The following is a 27220-nucleotide window of genomic DNA, read 5'->3' as shown; positions in this document are numbered from 1 at the left end:
CTCGGCTGTTCCCATGGAAGTGATTTTGCGATAGTATTGGAATGCAATGCCATGATATTGAACAACACAATAAAAATGTAAATACACATTAGACTAAACTAGACACTAGTAAGGCACAAGCTCAGATTAAGTTGCAGAAAAATGTTTAGCATGTTTTCTGCTACATTTAAAAAAAATCCAAGTTTGTCTCATACTGTTATGCAAAACAGCCTATACTTAAACACTTGCATGAATTAATGGAGGCTATGTACAGCCTTTGATTAAAGGGTGCCAATCCTCAATATATATGGCAAGAAGTGGGAAATGCTATTTTATCAATCACACCTTATTAATAATTCTGCTGGAAAACAGAGAGGGAGTCTTCTCACGATGCGCATGAAAGTTGAGAGCCATGAGAGCATCAGGTCCTATAGAAAAATAGTTGTTCATTGTGAACACCTGCGGGACATAAGGACATAAGAACATAAGCATGGCCATTCAAGGTCAGACCAAAGGTACATCCAACCCAGTATCCTGTCTGCCAACAGTGGCCAATATCAGATGTCCCAGAGGGAGGGAACACAACAGGTAATCCTCATGTGATCCCTCTCCTGTAACTCATTTCCAGACAAACAGAGGCTAGGGACACCATTCCTACCCATGCTGGCTAATAGCCATTGATGGATTCAACCTCCATGAAGCTATCTAGCTCTTTTCTGAACCCTGTTAAAAATTCCTAGTGTTCTCCACATCCTCTAGCAAGGAGTTACAGGGGTTAACTGTGCACTGACTAAAGAAAAACTTCCTTGTATTTGTTTTAAATCTGCTGCCTATTAATTTCATTTGGCGACCCCTAGTTCTGATATTGTGGAACATACATAACATAAGAACATAAGAACGGCCGTACTGGGTCAGACCAAAGGTCCTTCTAGCCCAGTATCCTGTCTACCGACAGTGGCCAGCACCAGGTGCCCCAGAGAGGGTGGACCAAAGACAATGATCAAGCAATTTGTCTCCTGCCATCTCTCTCCAGCCTCTGAAAAACAGAGGCCAAGGACACCATTTTATCCCCTGGCTAATAGTCTTTTATGGACCTAACCTCCATGAAATTATCTAGCTTCTCTTTAAACTCTATTATAGTCCTAGCCTTCACAGCCTCCTCTGGCAAGGAGTTCCACAGGTTGACTACACGCTGTGTGAAGAAGAACTTTCTTTTATTTGTTTTAAACCTGCTACCCATTAATTTCATATGGTGTCCTCTAGTTCTTCTATTTAGGGAACTAATAAATAACTTTTCTTTATCGGCCTTCTCCACACCACTCATGATTTTATATACCTCTATCATATCCCCCCTCAGTCTCCTCTTTTCTAAACTGAAAAGTCCCAGTCACTTTAACCTCTCCTCATATGGGACCCGCTCCAAACCTCTAATCATTTTAGTTGCCCTTTTCTGAACCCTTTCCAAGGCCAAAATATCTTTTTTGAGGTGACGAGACCACATCTGTACACAGTATTCAAGATGTGGGGGTACCATAGTTTTATACAGGGGCAGTAAGATATTCTGGGTCTTATTTTCTATCCCTTTCCTAATAATTCCTAGCATCCTATTTGCCTTTTTGACCGCCGCTGCACACTGCGTGGAAGTTTTCAGAGAACTGTCCACGATAACTCCAAGATCCCTTTCCTGATTTGTCATAGCCAAATTAGCCCCCATCATACTGTACATATAGTTGGGGTTATTTTTCCCAATGTGCATTACTTTACACTTATACACATTAAATTTCATTTGCCATTTTGCTGCCCAATCACTGAGTTTGGTGAGATCTTCTTGGAGTCTCTCACAGTCTGCTTCTGTCTTGACTATCCTAAACAGTTTGGTATCATCCGCAAACTTTACTACCTCACTGCTTACCCCTTTCTCCAGATCATTTATGAATAAGTTGAAAAGGATTGGTCCCAGGACTGACCCTTGGGGTACACCACTAGTTACCCCTCTCCAATCTGAAAATTTACCATTTATACCTACCTTTTGTTTCCTGTCTTTTAACCAGTTCGCAATCCAAGAAAGGACCTTCTCTCTTATCCCATGGCCATGTAATTTACACAAGAGCCTTTGGTGAGGGACCCTGTCAAAGGCTTTCTGAAAATCCAAGTGTACTATATCTACTGGATCCCCCTTATCCGCATGCTTGTTAACCCCTTCAAAGAACTCTAATAGATTAGTAAGACAGGATTTCCCTTTACAGAAACATAACTTTTTCTTATTCAGTTTTTCCACACCAGTCATGATTTTATAGACCTCTATTATGTCCCTCCCCCCTTCATCTCCTCTTTTCAATCTCTCTTCATATGGGACCCTTTCCAAACTTGTAATAATTTTTGTTGCCCTTTTCGGAACCTTTTCCAATGCCAATATATCTTTTTTGAGATGAGGCAACTACATCTGTACACAGTATTCAAGTTGTGGGCATACTATGCTTTTCTATAGAGGCAATAAGATATTCTCTGTTTTATTCTCTATCACTTTTTAAATGATTCCTAACATTCTAATCTGCTTTTTTCACTGCCGCTGCAAACAAAAGCTGTAGTTAAAAATTCTAGAGACAGAAAAACAAAATCCTAATAACTTCCAATTTGCCAATTACAAGTGGGTAATCTGAAGTACAGATAGCCGTTTGTATATTAGCTAAGAACTGGTTAAGGCTCTGAGTTACATAGGTGCTATGATGAGTATTATATAGTGATGGGAGATGTGCCCATGTTACAGAGCGGAATTTGGTCCTATGAAATTAAAATAGTCAAACTTTCACTGACTCTCTGCACTTACCAATACACTGTCTGTGCTTAAATTATTGTTGGATTCATGGAGTTTTGCTAATACTTCTCAGATACCACAGGCTTTGACTTCCTCAGAAAGGAAATCTCTGTGACCACTTTCAAAGAATATTTTGTTTGAGAATGCTTCTTTTGGCACTTTCAGTGCTCACAATGGCACTTTTTAAAAATAAGATAAACATTCTAAATATCAGGTCTGCAAGCAAAACATGTAGGGATCTAGTAAAGAAACAGTAAATCCTGCATTTATTTCTGTAGATCCCTACATTTTCTAACTGACGGTGCTACATCACCTAACTACAATATGCATATATTTGTATGTATGTATCTATCTATACATACATATATACACACACAGTTCATTGAAGTTTAGAATTGTATTATAGGAATTTTGACATATCCTGTGACAAGTCAGAGATCAATTCCCACAACACTATTCCAATATCGTCTGTTCCCGATACTAGGGCCTGATTTTTCTCTCACACTAATGAAAATCAGAGGTAACTCTATGGATGTCAGTCACAAAAGTGTAAACCGACGTGAGAATATATCACTCTTAAAGAAGTGTTCATTTTACAGTCAGGTTACTTATAACCATTTGATGCATAGAAAAGATATCTTTTTTTCCTGAAACTTTGCAGAGTGGCAACACACAATTTGCAACCTTCTTCACATTTCCTGTTTTATTATTCTAGTTAATTGTGAATTAGAAGACTGTCATGTAATAAGAATAGTATTCTGAGAGCTGCTGTAAACTTGCATGACAGTTTCACTTCGGCATCAGCCAATCAACAAAGCAGTTCAGTGTCTTCAATGCTGTAATATCGTTATTGCTAAATCTTCCATCTCCAGATGCTGTTGGACTATAGAGGTCCAACTTGTATTATTACTACACAACCTTCAAGCCAATTTATTTTATTTTATTTAGAAATCATATGCAAGTAGGATATAAAATAATCAATTCAAATAAGCATCTGGTAAGATCAACGCTTCAATAGTTTTGAAATCATACCTTTAGCTTTCTTAAATTGTAGTATCCTTTGTTTATTATCTGAACCTTCCATCTGAAAAACAATAAGCTATTAATCAACTGACAGAGGATGAACTAGTCTCACTGAACTCAAATTGCAATCAAGAAACTAACAACTGCAATGCACAAAATTACAATCAGAAGATGACTGTTCGTCAGAAGATTCAGCGATTTGGTTTCCTATTTAAAGATGCGGTGCCCAACACGTTAGCCACTAGCCGCATGTGGCTATTTCGCTGGTCGAGTGTGGATAGTTTGCTGGTTAGACATTACAGATTTAAAGGTTCAGCACTGGAGAAGCTTATCAGCAGAGGCTCCTACACCTGGGACATCCATTAGGTCCTACTTTCCCACTGGAGCAGTTACACCTCATTTGTGTTTCCTTACTCTGCTCTCACTGGGTGTTACTGCTGATCGGTAATGCTTTCTAGAGTTTATAGACAAAATAGTTAAGGCGCCGCCGTGTTACTTACCTGTCTAGTTTAATTCCATCTGCCTCCATTACATTGCGTAAAATTTGTTCCGCTGGGACTTCTCCAGCATAACCAGCACCCCAGCCCAAAGTATTAGACAGGTCATTACCTGTTCCGAGAGGTAAGATCGCAACTTGTGGAATATGCCGTTCTTGTCTCTGTGACATAGAAATGTTAAATTTTAAAATCTATTATCCCCAGAAATGTTAGAGATAGCTGAAAATCATTAACCAAAAAGTTGTTTCAATGGTTATTAGCGAGTAGCACAGCTGGTACCGTAAACATGGCAGATGTCAAATCTAAGCACTTGTGATGGAGAAAATGTGACAGGTGGAATTTTTAAACTAGGCAAAAACCAAATGCACAAAATTACACATACCCCCAAATAAGCAGTCCTCCTGGAAAACATCTTGCCCTATCTTTCTCTCTGTAAAGATGGTATATCTACTTAGTTCATAAAGCTGTTGTGAGCTTTTAAGTTTTCAACTGTGAGAAGTAACTTGAAAAACTGTCATCGTGGTTACTGTTGTTTAATTTGGGTATATATGTTTATAAGAAAATATATGTCCTCACTAGGGGTATGTCTAGACTGCATCCTTCTGTCGGCAGAGGGATGCAGATTAGGCAAGCCAACATTGCAAATGAGGCAGGGATTTAAATATCCTGCGCCTAATTTGAATAAAAATGGCCATCACGTTTTGCCAACTCAGCACTTTGTCGGCAAAAAGCAGCAGTCTAGGGGGGATCTGTCGAGAAAGAAAGTATTTTTCGACAGATCCTGTAAACCTCCTTGCAGGAAATCCCCCTCTAGCCTGCCACTTTTTGCCAACAAAGTGCTGAGTCGGCAAAACGCAGTAGCCATTTTTATGCAAATCAGGCGCAGGATATTTAAATCCCTGCCTCATTTGCAATGTCGACCTGCCTCATCTGCATCCCTCTGCCGACAGAGGGATGCAGTCTAGACATATCCTCAGCTCTCTGGTTGCGGGACTGCAAGGGTAAGCTGACAAAGCCCCATCGCTACAAGTCAGCATGTGTGAACGCTGTTGGTCGTCACTTTTGCCAACAAAATACTTCCACCTCCTGTGAGTGGCTTTCACTTTCTTGGCAGGAGTGCTCTCTTGCTGACAAAGGAGCATTCACACTTGCATTTTCTAAGCAAAACTTTATCGTTCACAGGGGAGAGGGAAGGGGTTTTAAGCACCTCTAAACATCGATAGTTTTGTCGATCAAGTGCAAGTTTAGACATAGCCTGAGAGTCAAGTTAGGTTTTTTTCTCCTTTCACTTATCACCAGTAATAAAGATTTCATAGCTAAGCTCTCAGAGGAATAGCTGGATACTTCCAGTGCTTGTAATGTGTTTTCAGGAGCATACCGTTTTGTCAACAATTCTGCTAAGGAGGCATGAGAGGAACTATAATGCAGCTCACACCATCTTCAGCATATTAGCTTTGCAGGGGTAATAAGATATTTTCTTCAATGTAATTCAATGTACCTGCAAATCTATGTCTCTCAAAAGAGTTCACGGGTTGATGATGTGCATCAGGACCCAGTCTCAGCTTTCAGTACAGTACGCTATAATGTATGAATTAGTTAACAAATAAACCATTCACTTTGATATACTCTAGAAAATTGGGAAAAGGGAATTACATTTTTCTTATCCAATCTTGTGGATTTGCCACTTGTTTTCTTTAGAGAAAAGGATGTGCGTGGATACTAGGCAGAAAGTGTGACAACCGAATTAGATACCCTTCAGAGTTTAAACATCCCAAGACTTCTTGTTGACAAGCTCTTCAACTGAAAACACATTTTATTTAGAAACAATACCAAACACACAAAGTTTCATCACTTCTTATCAGTAAGTAATGGCAGAATGAAAACCACTTCTTCAATAATTTATCTACTTCTGTCTATTAATCTCTTTCTGAAGTCACAATCCTGCAATCGTACCATTATTTTGGTGGCTTTAGAAGTTGAATACTGTTTGAGAGAAATAAGCAACCAGAGCAGAAGAATCTTACTATATTAATAAAGCCTTTAACAGCAAAATAAATCTCTTTAGATTACAAGGGAATGCATAAAACAGGCTATGCTCTATAAGCAGAATGGTTTCTAAATTAAATGTTCAGTCTCTATCTCTTTATTATACATAAGCTACTTCACAAATACTTTTCTTAATAGGTTTACTCAAAGACAGGAACCACTCATATGCAGATAAGAGATTAGGACTTTGGCCAGTTACAAAAGGCTTTGCACCACAATACTTGCAAAGGTACTCAAACATCATACCTTTATCTTCATTTCATCAATTGCATCCAGGACCCAGCCTACTGTGCCATCCCCACCACAAACAAGTACCCTTGCAGAATTATAAGGCAGCAAGGTACAAAGCTGGAGTGCTTTGGAAGGTGAAATTTTGCTGAGATCAAAAACCTATGAACAAATTAAAATAAAAGTGAAAAATGTCATCAGTCTAGGGTTTACTTCACAGATCAAACATCTTTATTTTATATATATTACGATGCAAATTGATCTTCCAGTGAACTACTCTGGCAAAGGGTCATACCAGAGACCAAATCCTACTCAAGAGTCATGTGAGTACAGGCAGTCCCCGGGTTACGTACAAGATAGGGACTGTAGGTTTGTTCTTAAGTTGAATCTGTATGGGTATGTCTACACTAGAAAGTTAGTTCGAACTAACGGACGTTAGTTCGAACTAACTTTCCTATGCGCTACACTAGCGCTCCGCTAGTTCGAATTTGAATCGAACTAGCGGAGCGCTTAGTTCGAACTAGGTAAACCTCATTTTACGAGGACTAACGCCTAGTTCGAACTAGCTAGTTCGAACTAAGGGCTGTGTAGCCCTTTAGTTCGAACTAGTGGGAGGCTAGCCCTCCCCAGGTTTCCCTGGTGGCCACTCTGGCCAACACCAGGGAAACTCTATGCCCCCCTCCCGGCCCCGGACCCCTTAAAGGGCACGGGCTGGCTACGGTGCCCGTGCCAGGTGCAAGCCTGCCAGCACCCAGCTAGCAGACCCTGCACCTGGCACGGCACAGAGCCACCCACCCGATGCCCCCCAGCCCACCCCCTCTTGCCGGGACCAGGCTGGCGGCTCCCGGGAGCTTGCCCTGGACCGCAAGAGGCGGGCACCTTCCTGGGCTAGTGCGGACATCGTGGACCTTGTCCACGATCTCCGCACTAGGCACAGGAAAGTGGCCGTCTAGGGCAGGAGAGCTGCCAGCCTGGCCACCCAGGACCAGGTGTGCATGAAAATCAAGGGGGTCCACTGAGACCCCCGACACTGAGCCCTGAGCTTACAATGGCCGTCCTGGGTCAGACCAAAGGTCCATCTAGCCCAGTAGCCTGTCTGCCCACAGCGGCCAACCCTAGGGACCCTGGAGGGGATGGACCGAAGACAATGACCAAGCCATTTGTCTCGTGCCATCCCTCTCCAGCCTTCCACAAACTTTGGGCAGGGACACCACTCCTACCCTCTGGCTAATAGGACTCCATGGACCCAACCTCCATGACTTGATCTCACTTCCCTTTCAACTCTGTTCTAGTTGTAGCCTTCACAGCCTCCTGCAGCAAGGAGTTCCACAGGTTAACTATTTGCTTTGTCAAGAAGAACAACTTTCTCTTACTAGTTTCAAGCCTGCTACCCATTCCTTTCCTTTGGTGTCCTCTAGTCCTTCTTTAGGGGATCTCAGGAAGAACTTTTCTGAATGCACCCTCTCCACCCAACCCCTGCTTTTACAGACTTCTATCCTGTCCCCCCTCCGTCTCCTCTTGTCTAAGCTGAACAGTCCCAGTCTCTGTAGCCTCTCTTCATCTGGGACCTGTTCCCAACCCCTGATCATGTTAGTTGCCCTCCCCTCTCCCAGCCTTTCTCTTCCCCTCTCCCACCTCCTTTTCCCAGTCTCCCCCAGTTTTTTTCAATAAAGACAGAGTCAATGTTGGAAGAAACGTTATCTTTATTTTGTACATCAATAAGAAGGGGGGCTAGGGAAGGGCAAGTGGAAGGAGGTGAGGGAGGAATGGGGTACGAGCCCCCGATGGGGAGGACTGGGCTGGCTCTGCGGGCTTCTGGGGGTGGAAGCTCTCCTGCAGCCCCCCAATTACTCCCTCTCCCCAGATGGCAGCCTGCGGCAAGTGCAGCCGGGCTGATGGCCGAGTGGTGTGATGTGCCCAGTGTGGGCACTCAGGGCACTCCAAGCCAGAACTTCTTTGCAAGCGGGGCACCCCTTAGAACTGTGTGTCCGGGGTGGGGGTCGGGACCCTTTAAGCGCAGCCCTCGGCTAGCCTGAGACAGTATCTCCATGCTCTAAGTCCTCCTTTTATGCCCTGCCGGCACTGCTTCCGGCCATCCTTAAGCCCTGTTCAGAGTCCACTCAATGTGGACTTACTAGTTCGAACTAGCAAAACGCTAGTTCGAACTAGTTTTTAGTTCTAGATGCGTTAGTTCGAACTAGCTTAGTTCGAATTAACTAATTCGAACTAAGTTAGTTCGAACTAGCGCTGTAGTGTAGACGTACCCTATGTAAGTCGGAACTGGCATCCAGATTCAATCGCTGCTGAAACTGATCAGTTTCAACAGCATCTGAATCTGGACACCAGTTCCGACTTACATACAGATTCAACTTAAGAACCCCAGGCGTCCCCAAGTCAGCTGCTGCTGAAACTGATCAGCAACTGATTCCAGGAAGCCCGGGGCAGAGCAACTCTGCCTCGGGCTTCCTGTAGTCAGCCGCTGGTCAGTTTCAGCAGCGGCTGACTTGGGGACGCCTGGGGTAGAGCAGCTCGGGTGCTGCTGGGTTGGTCCAGTACCGCGGCTGCTCCTCGGCGCTACTGGACCAACCCAGCAGCACCCCAGCTGCTCTGCCCCAGGAGTCCTGATTCAGCCACTGCTGAAACTGATCAGCAGTGGCTGAATCAGGACTCCTGGGGCAGAGCAGCTGGGGTACTGCCGGGTTGGTCCAGTAGCGCCAAGGAGCGGTGCTGCAGGACCAAATGGCAGCACCCCACCTGCTCTACCACAGGCCCCGGGCTTTGCTCCACATCTCCCTGGTCTGCTGGGGGGGGGCACTAGCTGCTCTCCCCCCCCCCCCAGCAGACCAGGGAGACGCAGAGCAAAGCGGCAGAGGACCCGGGCCGGACCCGCGGCGCTTCCAGATCAGCGCCACAGGTCCGGCCCGGGTCCTCCGCCGCTTTGCTCCGCGTCTCCCTGGTCTGCTGGCTCCCCCAGTAGACCAGGGAGACGGGGAGCAGCTTTTCTCGCCCCGGAGGAGGCGGGCGGCGGGACCAGGTGTCCCGCCACTCCAGTCCTCCGGGGCGAGAAAATCCCCGTTCGTAACTGCGGATCCGACGTAAGTCGGATCTGCGTAACTCGGGGACTGCCTGTAGTTACTTCAGGGAATATTCACATAAACAAAGCAAGTGAGATTCTGCCTCAAATGAATTTTTTTTTGTATCCACTAATGTCAAACTCTCAACTTTTACAAGCACCAAAAGTAATTAAATAAAAACAGTTTTTAAAAGATTTAAAATTCAGTTTGTAAAAAAGTTTATTCATTCAGACTACTCTTGGCATTTTTTTATTTTTTTTTAGACACAGAGACCTTACTGATTTCTGCCAGTCAGAATTTTAAGGCTTTTGCTTTGAACTTTGGAAGGGGAAGGGAAGAGAATTAAGGTGTAGACAGGAAATCCAGGAATAGCTAAATTACGTCAGAGCATCCTCTGTCTTCCCATTTGAGCTTAAGGGACAATAGCAACACAGGAAAACAGCTGGATAGGTTGCCATCTTCACGAGTAAAACCAGGATTAAAAAAAAAAAAAATCACAAGAAATGAGATCAAACACACCAGACCACTGCACCAGACAGTGACCATGGATGATGGTGTTGCATGAGGTATCATGTAGTGAAAAGAAAAGAATACAAGTTATGATTTTTTCAGGATTTAAAGTTTTTTTAATTGTTCCCTATCTTAAAAATCTCATACCTTCCTCAATGAATTCCGGAGATTTATTGAAAATAAAATCAGCGAGAGGATTGTTGCAAGTTCAACTTCTATAAATCTTAGTGAGACTTAGTTCCTTATCCAAACTCATTGTTAAAAAAACAACAAAAACGCTCCTTAAATTGAGTTTGCTTAAAATCCTGGGGACCATTTTTTTCCAAATAAGAACTGAACCAATCTGTTTCCTTAGCTGGAGATTTGTATCACATTACTTAAAGAGATACTATACTCCATATATAAGCAAAATACAGGTGATTTTAATTGAGTCTTTAGTTTATTACATAGTTATGGCTTTCCCCCCTAGTTACCTGAACTGGGTTTAAGAGAATCTTAAACTCTCCCAACAATGTTTCACCCATGTTGTTTCCACTACGAGTATTAGCCAGGATTATTATTGGGGTCCAGTGTTTACCATAGGAGGATGCCAACTGCAGAAAGAGAAAAAACTCTGTATGTACACAAATATGACAAACCTAAAAGGAACGAGGAACTCTGAATTCCAAATTCATTCCCCATTCACACAAAGGACAGGAAAAATGAATTACTGTACTCCATAATTCTAAATGAAATGTAGCTAATTCCCTCTTTATAGTGAGAAGAGAAACAAGCAATATTTGCTAATAAGTGATTAATTTACAACTTATTTCAACCAGTAGCATTCCAAGTCAATGACGATTAAGCAGAAGTGTCAAAATACAGCTACTAAATGTCTAACTTGTGTTTTTTCAGTTTCTTGTTGCCAGTATTGCTAAACCTCATTATCAATACAAGCTTTCATACAGTCTCTCCCTCTTCTACACCTTGATCTTGCAATTAAATCATTGCAGTGCTATCAGAATAAGCTCCTTAGCAGCACCGAAGTCTTAAATGCAGGACTATTCCTTCACTGAATTAAGACAGATAATGCTTTTGTTCAAACAGATGATTTCCATAATAGCAGAAATATATAGAAAATTAACAGCAAAGTTGTATATTTCTACAAATAGTTTGATCAAATTTACACAAGAATACAAGTCCCCCTCTACAATGAATTCATGTTTGCAGCACTGCTAACTTCAAGGGTTCTAATACCATGAATCAGAACCAAATATTTTTATTTCTTTTTAATCTTGTTTTTCAGTCTTCTGGTTTTTGACTCCCGCTATGAATATCCCAATTGGCATATGGTAATTATAGGTTGAGAATTCACCTTGACTTGTACACAGTAATGCAGGCCCCAACTCTCTTTCCTTTCACCTTTACTTTCCAGCCCTCCAGTCTCCCTACTGGCTCATTCCTGCAGCCATCCCAATTCCCCATCAAGCTCCCCATATCCTCTACAAGCCTATAGGCCCCCTATTTCTCCAACTTCTCCTCTAGCAGAATCCAGCAGTTGACTTGTGGTTAGTCTTCAGGGAGGACGTTGGCTCTATGCTCCTACATCCAAAAACTCTCCTTTCCTGCACTGGAGTGGGGATAGCAAGGTTAAGACTACTGAGCTTGGTACTTGGGCTGGCTCTGCTTTCCTAGAATCTGCCCTGCTTAGAGCACAAACAATTGGCTGGCTGTGGCATAAACAGCACTGCCACTTGTAATGACTGAAGGGAAAGTGCAGGCAGTTCAGGTAAAAATTTTGGGCTGCTTGTGTTTTATTACAAGAGCCCCCTAAAATTGGTCTGAAATCATTCATAGATTTAAAGATCAGAATGGATTATTGGACCTAGTTTAACATCATGTAAATCTTAGGCCACTAAATTTCACCTAGGTAGTCCTGTAACCAGCCCACTAACTTGTGTTTGACTAATGCCTATTTCCAGAAAGGCATCCAGTTTTGGTTTGAAGACATCCACTACTTTCCTTGGTGGTTTGCTCCAATGGTTAAAATGTGTGCCTTATTTTTAATTTGTCTGGCTTCAGCCTCCAGGCACCAGTTCTTGTTCTGTATTTCTCCACAAGACTGAACAGCCATTTAGCACAGGTATTTTCTCCTTGTGAAGAACTGTCACACTGGTCAAGTTACTCAGTCTTCTTTTTGTTATTCTGTTTAGTTTAAGCTCTTTAAGTCTCTCACTGTCAAGCATTTTCTTCAGCCATTCAGTCATTTTTTGCAGCTCTATTCTGTAGTTTCTCCGGTTTTTCTAACATCCTTTTCAAACCATAAACAGCAGCACTGTACATAGTGTTCTAGTACTGGCCTCACCAATGGCATATGCAGAAATAAATTCACCTCGCCTTTCTTTTATTGACTACTCTCTTGTTTATACATACAAGGGTCCCGTTAGCCCTTTTGCCACAGTTTCACTCTGGGGAGTTCATGCTGAGTTGAGTTGCTTGTTCATTATGACCACTAAACCCATGAGACTTTGATTTCCAGGATACAGCCTCTCCCCGCCCCCAGTCACGAAATTTGTGTGAGTACTACAAGTGTTGATACTTTGCATCATGCAACACACTATATTTTGGAACACAGAACATATTTTTATTTGACAGCTGTGCCTCTTTGAAGGGTCACTTTATTTTTTAAACTTCCATTGTATCCTAAATTAAATACAATGAAAACAAACAGGTTTATTCTCATCAGGTATCCCTTTAAAAAGACTTTATAGGATTTCTCTCTAATTCCATGTTTTGTAGGTAACTGTTTTCTTTTACATAGCTTTGTTTACAGATTTTACTAAAGACTTAATGAATATTCTACAACATATAACAGGGAATTGAGCATAAATTACTTTTGGAATTATTGACTAAAGAAGATTATGGGATTTAAACAATTGTGGCTAAGATGTTTTGAGGTACTATAGCTTCAGTGTCACTTCAGAATAATTAAATGTAAAAATCTGTTCAATCTCAACCAGGATGTTAATAAAATGACTAACATTCAAAACGACACACTGAGCATTTATGTATTCGAATACTGATCCAGTGTATAACCAGTCATTGCGCCAATTCTAAATATTAAAGAAAAGATAAGCAGTTACCTTTCCATAGTCAATTCTTTTATCTTTACGCATCTGATTAATGGTGGATAAATAGTATGGTGGAACAATTAAGTTTCTAAATTCTCCAAAACTACACTTTTCGCTCTTTAAAGAATTCTGCATGCATTCATCATGTACAATGTGCTGACACCAAACACACCTGAAAACAGAAACAAAAATAGTTACAACGGTGGTTTAACTTGATTTCTCACCAGCCACTTGGATTGAAAGGTTGACTTTACTTGTATAGGGCAATGCAAAAACACTTTATAAAATAAAGTATATTAATACAGCACAAGTTATGCAATGGGATCATGAAACATGAAGAACTTTGCCTTAGATTCTTTATTAGATACACAGAAAAATTAGTTGTCCTTTTCTTAGAGAATTAACAGAAGAGAATAAGCATGGGCTAAAGATATCTTTTAAATGAGTCAAACGAGAACAGAGGCTCTCAAACTTCATTGTGCCGCAACCCCCTTCTGACAACAAAAATTACTACATCATCTGGGGAGGGGAAGGGGGGAGAGGAAGGGAGGGCAAAAGCCTTAGCCCTGCTGTCTCAGGCGGGGGTACAGGGTAGAAGCCCAAGGGCTTCAGTACAGGTGCCCAGAGCTGAAGATGAAGCCTGTGCCTTGCCACCCAGGGCTGAAGCCAGTGGATGAATCTATCCCCACAAAGGTTATCTGGACAATGCATCAGTAAGGTCCTATTTAAACTTCCCAGCCCAGGCTTTTATAAGCTATACCTGGCCTGATATGGATCTGCTGCACAAGACTGATTTTTTCCCAGTCTGAAGGAAGCAAAGACAAAAAACCCCAAAGAATCTCTGGGAGACTGCTGAGGATTCAAAAGGACTTGAGATACATTTGTATTTTAATGGGAGCAGAATAGAGATATAAAGGCCAGAAGATGACGGAGAAAGATTATAATGGAAATTGTAGAGATGCAGCATGAGACTACAGAACACTATGCAAATTAAAAAATTATGCTAAACAACCACTAATTTTAAAATGTGCAGCTGATAGAGCACAGTAGAACTAATGAAAGAACTGAACCCCTCTCCCCCACCTCAGAGCAGATTTGCAAGAACCTTGGGACAAATGAATTATTATACAATACTCTTGGATTTTTTGTGCACAGTGACCACAACTTTGAATATATTGGCGCTTTTATTAAAGCTGATCTCCAGCAGACCAAAAGAGTATTAATGGGATGAAATTAAGAAAGTAAAAATTCAGACTGAATACTTACACACTTGATTAATAATTTGCATCGTCTAATTCAGGCTCTAAACAGTAGGAAAAACCCATCTCCTTCTCAAAGTAGTTTGGCATATTAAAACTAGACTGGATAAAGCACTAGTAAATGTAACATAGGGAAGCGTCCCACACTGACAGAGATGAGGACTAGCTGACCAAGTAGGTCATTTGCACGTCTAATGTCATTGTATGATACATTAGAAACTAAATACATTTCCTAAACTATGTGAATTTTAGAAGTCGTGCATTCTTGAACTCTAACAAACAGGCTACAAAACAAATATTCTCTGAATGATATAAAATAGGAAATAAAGTTAAGGTTCTTAATATTGCATTGCTCATAATAATAATAATCAAGTCCAAGTAACTACATTGAATACAATTTCCTAAATAGACAAAATGGCATAAACTGTCAGTAGATAATTTATTAAGTGCCTTGAGATGAAGTAGTTCCCCTCCTGCATAAATATTTTCTAATCAACTAACTACTGATCAAATAACTACTTATATAAATCAGATCATCCCTCTATTGGACTTCTACACCCACAATGACATAAGAATAGTGATAGAAATGTAGCCGTGTTAGTCTGGGGTAGTTGAAGCAAAATGCAGGACAATGTAGCACTTTAAAGACTAACAAGATGGTTTATTAGATGATGAGCTTTCGTGGGCCAGACCCACTTCCTCAGATCAAATAGTGGAAGAAAGTAGTCACAACCATATATACCAAAGGATACAATTAAAAAAAATGAACAAATATGAAAAGGACAAATCACATTGCAGAACAGAAGGGGGATGCGGGGGGGGGGGGGGGGTGGGAAGGGGGAGGAAGGAAGGTAAGTGTCTGTGAATTGCTGATATTAAAGGTAGGGAGAGTGGGATGTTTGTGAGTTAATGGTATTACAGGTGATAATTGGGGAAACTGTCTTGGTAATGGGTGAGAAAGTTCAAAGACTTGTTAAGTCCTTGTTGGAGAGTGTCGAATTTTAACATGAATGACAGTTCAGAGGATTCCCTTTCAAGTGCAGATGTAAAAGGTCTTTGTAGCAGAATGCAGGTGGCTAAGTCATTTAGAGAGTGTCCTTTCTGGTTAAAGTGGCAAGAAACTGTTTTCTCTTTGTGATCTTGTCTGATATCTGTTTTGTGGGCCAGCTTTGTCCACATATTCATTCTGCTGATACCATTATTGGACCTAACCAAGTGAGTTATAAGATCAAGAACACATATTCCTGCGCATCCAGAAATATAATCTATGCTATCATGTGCCGAAAGTGTCCGTCTGCTATGTACATTGGACAAACATCTCAGACACTTCGCCAAAGGATTAATGCCCACAAAACAGATATCAGACAAGATCACAAAGAGAAAACAGTTTCTTGCCACTTTAACCAGAAAGGACACTCTCTAAATGACTTAGCCACCTGCATTCTGCTACAAAGACCTTTTACATCTGCACTTGAAAGGGAATCCTCTGAACTGTCATTCATGTTAAAATTCGACACTCTCCAACAAGGACTTAACAAGTCTTTGAACTTTCTCACCCATTACCAAGACAGTTTCCCCAATTATCACCTGTAATACCATTAACTCACAAACATCCCACTCTCCCTACCTTTAATATCAGCAATTCACAGACACTTACCTTCCTTCCTCCCCCTTCCCACCCCCCCCCCCCCCCCGCATCCCCCTTCTGTTCTGCAATGTGATTTGTCCTTTTCATATTTGTTCATTTTTTTTAATTGTATCCTTTGGTATATATGGTTGTGACTACTTTCTTCCACTATTTGATCTGAGGAAGTGGGTCTGGCCCACGAAAGCTCATCATCTAATAAACCATCTTGTTAGTCTTTAAAGTGCTACATTGTCCTGCATTTTACAATGACATAAAGGAGAGAAAACTGTGCATCACTATTGCACAGGTAAGCAGATATGGATTTTATTTATTTTTGCATTTATTCCTGTGAAAAGCACAACTTTTACTTTCATTTCTGACTTATTTGGGGAGGCAGGAAAAGGGAATAAGGGAATTTGTGTGCAGCCATCTTGGTCTTGTATACAAGAGAGCAAGAGTCAGGCTAAGTCTGTGGCCTGACATCGCAAGATCTGTAATTAGACGCTGCCTTCGCCTCTCGCCTCCATACGGAGATAAGGATAGAATGCTGACTCTGGCAGGGACCTTGAGATAAGGAGCATCTGGGTGGAACTAAATAACTGTTAGCCATTGGTGTTTATAATGGGAAGGAGACTAATTGTTATTGTTATTATATTTAATAGACAGTATATAAACTGCTTCATAATTGCTTGTATTCGAAGATCTGCCTTGGAAGGGGGGGGGCTTCCCCCCCCCCCCCTTGTCCGAACCAGTTTTTCCCTTGCTGCAGCTCATAATAAAACTGCCTCTGGCTACTTGTTGCTTACAAACGCAGAGTGAAGACAATGTTTTCTTCCACATATTGAAACTCGTTTACTGTTACTACTGCCAACACAACTGAACAGGCAAATACAGAAAAACTGCTGATGTACAATCAACTAAATCTTCACTCCTTTGTTCTCAGGGTCTACATTCGCTTTTCTTTAAGTTAGACAGCACACTACACAGCACACAGTCTTGGGCTGGAATATCTGAGCAATGACATCATGGAGTGTGCAGGAAGATGTTTATTCCCAAGGAACTGGGAATAAACTCAAATAGATAGATATCAAAATAGAACTAGAAAAGTTTCAAACCTTTGGACAACTTGACAAAACAGCATCCTGGAACACTAATTACATCCATCTAAAAACAGAGCAGATATTTATATCTTAAACCATGTACGAAAAAACTAATTTTTTGTGTGTACTAATTGAAAAAAAAAAGTACTCTGAGTATAATTATGGCAAAATGATGAATATCTAATATTATGAAACATGCTACATATTCATAACTCATTACAAACAAAAACTGAACAAGTTCTCTGTAGAGTTAGGAAAACAAACATATTGTGCTTCAAACACACTCCTGAAAGGTCACTGTCAACTCAAGTTGAGCCAAATATTTAGGATTTTGTAAAAATGGGCTTTTGCAAAATTTAAAACCTTTGGAAACATTAATCTTTTTTTCCAATTCCAAAAGAAATAGTCACTATAAACCTATAAATAGTCCCTTGCACAGCTGAGAACAGCTGACAAACGCTACAGAATTGAAATCACGTAAGCGACTATAAACAGAAGTTCAAATAGCTTTATTAATTTTCCTTAACTGAAAAAAGAAATTTCAAATAGTTAAAAAATAATTAATTTCAAAAATGCTTTTTAATTTAATAATTTAGTGATAGTAAGAAGAAAATACATTTGTAAACTGTCAGTTTTTGAAGATGACAGCATCCCTTTAAATCCTAATCTCTAAGGGTCGTTTAGCATTATGCAGCTCTGTAACAGAAAAATCTCACAGCATATAAGTGCTCATCTATTTATCCTATTCCTACATTTGTCCAGATGACAGCCAAATATAGGGGGAATTATAATAATATCCATTGCCATTCTCTGCAGAAGGCTGATCCTGGTTCATCACATCCAAAAACTGATTTAAGCAGCTGTAGAAGCTATTTTTGGAGTTCCTCCCTTAATCCAGTTCTTACAACCATGGACACTGACATTCCAGGTAGGTGACATTTTTATTCATTGCTGGTCATGAATCCCGCCCTTAACCAAACACATGTGAAGCTCCATTCTGATGAGTTGGTGGTTCACTCTGCTGAAGCTTTACTTCTTATAAAGTGTCACATAAGAGCTGGATAAAAATAGGCAGCAAATATAACCTAGGAATGAAGTAAAACCCTTGTAACATTACAATTATACTTTCTCTACTCTCATATGCACCTACTGATATCTGCATGTCAATAATATTTAACTGAACAATATAGTGAAGTCAGCAGATAATCTAAGAGTAGGTACCTAGGAAAACTCAGAATGCACAGATCTGTAACAGTAGATTTAATTTAAGAGTTACTACTACATCTCCAAACTTTTATTGTTTAGCTCACACTGCTGCTGACAACATGCAAGACAATTCCAATGTCCAGATATAAAGCTATAAAGACAACTTAGGCATTCCAAGAAAATCCATCTGCTCCTAGGGCAGGTTTTACACTGAAAGAGTTCAGACACTACAGTTACGATATGCCAGTTTTGTACATAATTTGCTATTGTTCACATTGAGGACATTTGCAACCTCCAACTCATCTTTTTGCTACCATCTCTTCAACAATGTCTTAGTATTTCCTTAATGCCAACACACTAATTATTTTTAGAAAAACAAAAGAATACTATGCATATCATGGAAGACAATTAACTTGAATCTTATTTAGTGTGTATCCCACTCTTCTCCTCTGCTGTAATCTCTCTGAGTTACTGTATGTATATCACCAAAGTTGTAAATCCCTTGAGTTTCATTCTCTAGGCAAAGCACCATACACAGCTAATTATAGCACTATACAGAAATCTTAAATAACTACATTATTTCCACAAATATTGGAAGAAACAATGAAACCTGAGAAACACAAAAATTCCACTGGAGCGCAAAGAGACAGGAAGAAAAGATGAGAAACAGATATAATTTATGTTATAAACTGCAGATGACTCACATAATGCTGCAACTAGTATTAAATTATTGCTAGCCAAGGCTGAATGAGAGTTTGACAGAAGAAGAATAGCAGTTTTATACATAGAAATATATTAATTGACTATTCAATCATGCTGCTGTACAGTTTCAGAGCCTGGAAAAGATCCCTGGTGGTTCTTCTAATTAGTTTGCCTCATTAAAATTACCTGAAGTAAACATGAAGCAGCAGGCACCTGTCCATCCCACAGAATAACAGACTATATTTTGTTCATGATAGCCTCACAAAAAACAAAGGCACAAAACACAGCCTTGCAAAAAACAGCTACAAAATGGACCACAAATCCTCAGTGCATGATTTACAACAAGCATGTGACAAAACCTATTCACAAACATACATAATAAGACACTGGGGTGAAATCCCGGCTTCAATGAAATCAGAAGCAGAACTCCCATTGACTCTGGTGAGGGCTAGGATTTCAATCTAGACATTTATCCAATAAAATGAGGGGAGTAAATATGTGAGGCCTAATTCTCATCTCAGTTACACTTACGTAAATCCAGAGTATGTCCAGTGAAGTCAATAGATTTACAGTGGGAATAACTAAAGTCAGACCTTGGTCCATGAGGATAATATTTGGCAGAACCACTATGACATTCCTCCTGTGTACAATATGCTACAAGTAGTCCCACTGAAATCAACAAGAGCTAATTTCAGGGTACTGAGAACTTTTGAGTTGATATTAATGCTCTATTAACTTTCATAGGGAGTTTTGCTTACTAATAATTATTAGTAGTAATACTGTAGCACTTATGAGCCCTGGTCATGGATCAGGACTCCATTGTTCTAGGTGCTATACAAACACAGAACAAAAAGTCCCTGCCCCAAGGGGTTACAATATAGCCTTAGGAGGATTGACTTCTTTTGTGCCTATACTTACTTAATTTATATTGTGTTTTGTCATAAGTCCAAGCCCCTATCCTGCCAACATTTATGCATCTACTTAACTTCATGCACTGTAAGTAGTTCCATTTAAGTCAATGGGACTATGCACAGTGTGTCAAGTTAAATTGTAAACTGTGCAGGAGCAGGCTGTACATTGTAAGCAGTCTGGGTCAGGCACTGTCTTACTACATGCCTGTATAACAGCTAGCAAAATACAACTTTAATTATTGATTGGGGGCCTTCGATTTTACAGTTATACAAACAATAATAAAATAGATGACATAGTAACTAACTTATGACTCTATCCTCCCACTTTTATTCATGCTGAATATCAGCATTTTAGTTCATGGCAGCCTTATTGATCTCAGGCCCTGAGAAAAATTCTAACAGAGCTTCATGCTAGACAACTTGTTGGACCTATTCTAGCATTTCATTTAGTAGCACAGTGACCAAATATTGCCACAGCAACTACAATAATAACATGCTACTGTACTTCCTGCATATGCAAGCACATTCCTCCGCTGTACCTGTAGTCACAGAGCTTGGGTTGGGTGCCACACTGCTGCTTGCATATGACACAATAGCTGCACAGTGGGACGTTGCCTCGGATCCAGCGATGTGCCATAGAGGTGGGGACTTCATCACTCCTCATCATAATTTCCTTGCAGAGGAAAAGCTTGTCAGCCTTCTTGAGACACTCTTCGTTGACACACAGCCCACAGCAGTTGCAAAAAGCTCCCTGCAGAATGTGCTGGGCACACACACAGCAATAGGTTGGCTGGCCAAAGAGGTCTGTGTAGTGCCAATCATGCTTGCTCTTGTGGAAGATGTCCTGCCTCAGCACCTGCCTCCGGGATCGCTGGATGCTGCACCACAAGGTGATCAGTACTGGCAAGATCACTGAGCACAGAGTCCAGAAGGCCAAACTCCACTCTGCAAACACTCCCGTGGGGGGACTGCTGTTTTCCTCCCTTTCCATCCCTTTTGGATTTTAGCTTTCCCTGTCTAAATGGTCAAATTAAACAAGACAAGTAGGGCTAACTTGGGTCTCACTTCTAGGATCCTGTGGGTGGGTTTAGGAACCATTGTTTATTGCATGCTTTAACTTATTATTATACTCCCTTTCCCCCTGAAGCTTGACTCAACTCATCAGACTGGATATCATTATAACAAGAGTAGGGTAATTAACCTCTGCTTTTCTTTCCATCCTGGCATTATCCTGAAAACCTCTCTTCCTCCTTCTGGCCTGATATACCAATTACTATCAGAACATGCACCCTTCTTGTGAGACACCTGCGCCTACATCACTTTTCCTGATGTAAAGTCTTATTCTCCCAGTAACTCCCTCCCACTACAAGGGGTATGAGAATTAACCTCTCCTGTCCTTAATTCAGGTCCCCTTGCCCAGGACTGGTCTAACAACTACTACCCCCCCACCCTTTTTGGCCCTTGTTTACTTCACCCAGCTCCCCTTTCATCAAGTCTAGCTTTAATTCCCCATCACAGGAAACCCCTGGTGTAAGAGTGCCCCCCCACTAACAACTTGCTCCTCTTGGGGTTTCTCTCACCCCCAGCTATCCTCTCTCTTCCCCTCAGTATTCCCCTTCCCCAGGATAATTACCCTCGCCCCGATGACCGGGGGGGGGGGAATTAGGTACCTACCTTTGTTATCTCCCCCCCAGCCCTGCACACTCCCCTCCCTCAAAGCAGCTTCCGCCCCAAGAGCTGCCCCCGCGACTGCTCGCGCCCAGGGGTCCCCGGGCGGGAGGGGATGGCAGGCGGCGGAACCTGCCCCGGCCGGCTCGCGGCACTGGCGGGGGAGGACCGGGCGCTGCGGCGGGGCCGGGGATGAGCCGCGGAAGCTGCGGAAGCGGAAGAAGCCGAGACGAGGCCCCACGGAGAAGGGGGGGGGGGGGCGGTGGCTGCTGATGGGGGTTGCTAGGAGACGGGCAGGCTACCGGAAGTGGCCTAGAAAGGGCTGGGGAGAGGGAGGGATGGAGAGAAAAGGGAGGGGCAGAGGGGCACAGCAGAGAGGAGGCAGGCAGGCAGCCCCAGGAAAAGGCAGAGGGGCACAGCAGAGAGGAAGCAGGCAGGCAGCCCCAGGAAAAGGCAGAGGGGCACAGCAGAGAGGAGGCAGGCAGGCAGCCCCAGGAAAAGGCAGAGGGGCACCGCAGAGAGGAGGCAGGCAGGCAGGCAGGCAGGCAGCCCCAGGAAAAGGCAGAGGGGCACAGCAGAGAGGAGGCAGGCAGGCAGGCAGCCCCAGGAAAAGGCAGAGGGGCACAGCAGAGAGGAGGCAGGCAGGCAGCCCCAGGAAAAGGCAGAGGGGCACAGCAGAGAGGAGGCAGGCAGGCAGCCCCAGGAAAAGGCAGAGGGGCACAGCAGAGAGGAGGCAGGCAGCCCCAGGAAAAGGCAGAGGGGTACAGCAGAGAGGAGGCAGGCAGCCCCAGGAAAAGGCAGAGGGGCACAGCAGAGAGGAGGCAGGCAGGCAGCCCCAGGAAAAGGCAGAGGGGTACAGCAGAGAGGAGGCAGGCAGGCAGCCCCAGGAAAAGGCAGAGGGGTACAGCAGAGAGGAGGCAGGCAGGCAGCCCCAGGAAAAGGCAGAGGGGCACAGCAGAGAGGAGGCAGGCAGGCAGCCCCAGGAAAAGGCAGAGGGGCACAGCAGAGAGGAGGCAGGCAGGCAGCCCCAGGAAAAGGCAGAGGGGCACAGCAGAGAGGAGGCAGGCAGCCCCAGGAAAAGGCAGAGGGGTACAGCAGAGAGGAGGCAGGCAGCCCCAGGAAAAGGCAGAGGGGCACAGCAGAGAGGAAGCAGGCAGGCAGCTGGAGGGCCCCAGGAAAAGGCAGAGGGGCTCAAGAAAGAGGAGGGGAAGGAGGCAGGGCAAAGCAAAAACCCTTCTGGTGCAGGGGCTGGAAATGAATTCTCTGCCCACAGAGTGAAGGCCCCTCGGGCACAGGGGCCAGGCCCTGCTGCAAACACTCACCCCTCTAAACACACAAGGCCAGATTCTGCGGTGGACTCCGCAGGCATGATTTGGTAGCCACTGCAGATGTTTCGCACTAGAAGGCAGAATCCAGCCCCAGGGGCCAGGGCTCTGTAACTCGGACAACAACGCACAGGGCTTCACTGGTGAATTATCAGGGCCTGATCCCTCAATTCCGAAGTACTGAACCGGCTGCGTAAAGATTCTCACACTTTCCTTTTGTTAAGGTGACCAGAATTTGAAAATGTGCGAGGAGGACACTGAGTTGACAAAAAAACCCACCTTGTATATGGATATAAATAATCATATAAATAAATGATCACGATATTAGTCGTCTTATAAGACAAACAGATTGAAAAACAATCATATAACATTAAAAACATCAATATTTTTCGCTCTTTTTAAGAAATTTAAAATCTCAATCCATTTTTTATCGATTTCGCATTCAGTCCATTCATTGTATTTTATTATATTGTTAATTCTTCGTACTTCGTCTAACAATAAATTGTCATTTATTGTGATGCTAATTTTGTCTTTAACTAATAAAACTGTTTCAAGGATTTTATTCCATTGAATTTCTTCATTCAGCAGAATCCAATCAAACACATACACTGGTTCGTCATGCTTTGTCCAATTTTCTAGATATTCAAGAGCATTTTTATAAAAACTCATCGCCTCCCTCATAAATTCTTTCTTCATTCCTGGATTGCTCTATTGTAATTTGTTTAAATTAGTAATTACAACCAATGGAAGGAAGTTGGACTCAAGACATGACTGAAGTTGCTCCTTGAATTGTTTAATATGCAATCCCACTTCTGTAGAAGTTATATGCTCTTTTTCAATACTTTCTTTAACTGACTGGAACAAAGTTGATTGATTGTGAACAAAATACAGAGTTACTTCAGCAGATTCATTCTTTAAAAAGTTTTTCAAGATCAGTGGACATTTTTCCAAACTTAGAAAATATGAATTTTACTGTATATTAAGCCTTTTAACAGGGGTTCAATTGCAGTATAATGATACTTTAAAAAACAGCGGGATATATTTTTTTTGGCAAAGTAGGACAAGAAGGACAATTTTTTTCAAAAGAGGACATAATTATTGGGGAGGACAAGCCCCTCAAAAGAAGGAATGTCCTCCTCAAAGGAGGATGTCTGGTCACCTTACTTTTGTAAACTCCAGTTGGGTTTTGCAAGAGCCCACCAAAGGTGAATTTTCAGCCATTAACACAGAAGTGCAGTCCAGCAACTCCACAGTACATTCAATGGCTAGAAAATATAGCGGAAATCCTGAACAAAGAAAACACGGGCTATGTCTAGACTGGCATGATTTTCCGCAAATGCTTTTAACGGAAAAGTTTTTCCGTTAAAAGCATTCGTGGAAAAGAGCGTCTAGATTGGCACAGATGCTTTTCCGCAAAAGCACTTTTTGCGGAAAAGCGTCCATGCCAATCTAGACGCGGTTTTGCGCAAGAAAGCCCCGATCGCCATTTTCACGATCGGGGCTTTTTTGCGCAAAACAATACCGCGTTGTCTTCACTGGCCCTCTTGCGCAAAAGCATTTGCGCAAGAGGGCTTTTGCCCAAATGGGAGCAGCATAGCATTTCCGCAAGAACATTGACAATCCTACATTAGATCGTCAGTGTTCTTGCAGAAATTCAAGCGGCCAGTATAGACTGCTGGCAAGTTTTTCCTCAAAAGCAGCTGCTTTTGCAGAAAAATTTGCCAGTCTAGACGCAGCCAGGGTCTCTCCCGCTGGTTAAGTGCGTAGGCTTATATTGTTGAACTTTTCTTTTTGTTACCTCAGATATAAAGAATTTTTCTCGAAATTCCATTATATAGCTGTGAACAGAAATTATGATTTAATTCTGCACTGAGAATCCCCCCACCCCATTTTTAGTTTCAGTTTATTTCTAGTTCTTGAGCTTGTCCTCCCCTCAGTCAGACTTTTCTGTATTCTAGAAGCTGCTCGCTACCACAGTTGTTCTATATGATGAAGAGGTTTTGACCCATGAAAGCTTATGTCCAAATAAATCTGTTAGTCTTTAAGATGCCACAGGGCTCCTTGTTGTTTTCACACATACAGACTAACACGGCTACCTCTCTGAGACTTATTATCACTTTGGTGGTGTTCTCTTTTTAGGCTAAGTTCAGGATGGATTGAATTTTGTGATGGAAAATGGGTGTATATAAAAGCTGCACAAATATCATGGATTAAGCCTTTGGCCAAGTTGCAGCTCTATGGACATCTCCTGTGCTGAGTTCTACTGTCAAGGATGGAAATCACCAGCATAAAGTTTAAGTGATGCTAGGGCATGGGTGAGCAATAAATTTTGAAGGGGGGGCCACGTCACAAATTTCTGAAGTGGTCGCAGGCAATCCCATAAGGGGCAGGGCCTTGGGTGGAAGGGGTGGGGCCAGGAGGCTTCCCATGTTCCCCCATTCACAGACCCTAGGGCAAGGGATTTGGGTACAGGAGGGCTTGTGAGGGAATTTGGATGAAGGAGGCAGTTGTGAGCTGGGGTATGGGATGGGGGTTGTAACCTAGGGCAGGGGACTGAGGTGCAGCAGGGAAAATAGGGGTTTGGGTTGTGATCTAGGGCAGGGGATTACAGTGCAGGGATTTGGGTTGTGACCTAAGGCAGGAGGGGATTGTGATCTGGGGCAGAGGAATGGGGTGCAGGGTCTGGGAGGGGGTATAGGCTCAGGAAGGGGGCAGAGGGTGTGGCTTATGTGGGATAGGGTGTAGGAGTTGGACGGCAGAAGGCACGGAGGGGCTGGGGTGTCAGAGGCAGGGTCTGACCACGAGACTTACCAGTAAGACTCCCGGCCAGCAGCCCAGCTCCTTTCTCAGGCAGGAGCCTACCCTACCCCTGCACATGCTCTGTGAATAAAAGCCTGAGGGGAAAGGAGAGTGGTGCTTTGTGTGCTGCCTGTTTAAAAATGACCGGCCAATGGGATTGTGCTCAGAGTAGGAGCAACCATGAAGCACTACTTCCCCCTCCCCTCCAGGCTCACAGTTTGTGGAACACAAGCAGCCCAGCAGCCACTTCTCTGAGTGGTGTGTGGGGGTGGGGCAAGCAGGGCAGTCTGCCTGAGACTCCCTGCTGCATCTGCAGGCTGGATCTGGTGGCTTGGCGGGCCAAATCCAGCACACAGAACGGGTTTTGCCCAGACCTGTACTGAGCCAAGCCATGTTGCATTAAAGGAGGCTAACTTTGCCCTCTCCTGAGTTTCAAAGCACTCTGCTTTCTTTCTACCTCCAGAAGTTGGGGTTTAGGAAAACCCCAAACAGCAGGGCAAAACACTGGTTCCTGACTGTTTCCCTCATAGTTTATCATTCTTCTTCTTATGCCTTTGCAGAAGAAGCGGCCTGAATTTGACTCATAATCTATTATTTTACAAATAATACACTCCTCGTGCTATCATTTTTCCAGATAGCAGAGGAGCTGACAGCCTGGAGGCAGCCCCAGTAGCCCCAAGCCAGAGTCCCTGTGGAAGTGGGGCCAGAGCCCTCAGTCTACCAGAGGACTAGGACAAGAGCCCAAGCCCTCGGCAGCCCAAATGGGGCTACAGCCAGTCCTCCGCAGTCCGCGGCAGCATGGAGCCAGAGCCTGTGATAGCCTGCTGCAGTGCAGGCTGCCGGAGCACAGCAGGCAGTCCAGTTGGGGAAGTGGCAGGAGGGCCAGCAACCCAGCAGGCAGCCCTGTAGGGGCTGGAGGTAGTTCTCTGCTTTCCCACCCCCTGCTTCTGGAGCTGGCAGAGTTGACAGCTAGGGGTTGTGGCAGGGAACCTTCTCTAGTCCAGCAAATTCCCTGGTTCAGGATCGGATAAGTTCTGAAAGTGCTGGATAAGAGATGTCCAACCTGTACAATAGTTCAGTTTTTAGAAAGGCAGAAACCTGTAAGCTATTTTTTTTTTGAAAACTATATTTTTACTACTATATGAGGCATCTATCAATCTGCCAGGTGTGTCCTCTTCCCATCACTTTATGTTACCTAGCAAGGATATTTACTATCTTGTCCATTGATTTTCCCTGTAAAGAGTAGAATTAAATGAGTATAATTCCCCTTATTCTGTCCATTTGATAAACTCCCCATACTACAGCTATGGTAGTTTGACTCTGCAATAGTTAAACCAATAT

At 42.8% G+C, this 27220-nt stretch overlaps 1 protein-coding gene across 1 annotated transcript in view; it reads right to left on the bottom strand.

Annotated features, from left to right (window-relative positions):
- The window catches only part of DGKE (diacylglycerol kinase epsilon), a 32900-nt gene extending 10915 nt beyond the window's left edge, over nt 1–21985 (bottom strand). The window contains exons 1-7 of the mRNA XM_006125151.3: nt 20627–21985; nt 13295–13454; nt 10646–10765; nt 6607–6750; nt 4318–4475; nt 3827–3878; nt 325–438 (exon numbers count right to left, since the gene is read on the bottom strand). Coding sequence (XP_006125213.1) covers nt 325–438; nt 3827–3878; nt 4318–4475; nt 6607–6750; nt 10646–10765; nt 13295–13454; nt 20627–21078 — 1200 coding nt within the window. The 5' untranslated portion in view covers nt 21079–21985. The remainder of the gene's footprint in view (nt 1–324; nt 439–3826; nt 3879–4317; nt 4476–6606; nt 6751–10645; nt 10766–13294; nt 13455–20626) is intronic.
- Nucleotides 21986–27220: the final 5235 nt, after the last annotated feature.

This window comes from Pelodiscus sinensis, chromosome 20 (assembly GCF_049634645.1).
Source record: "Pelodiscus sinensis isolate JC-2024 chromosome 20, ASM4963464v1, whole genome shotgun sequence".
Classification (NCBI taxonomy): Eukaryota; Metazoa; Chordata; order Testudines; family Trionychidae; genus Pelodiscus; species Pelodiscus sinensis.
This window is presented reverse-complemented; position numbering and strand designations above follow the sequence as displayed.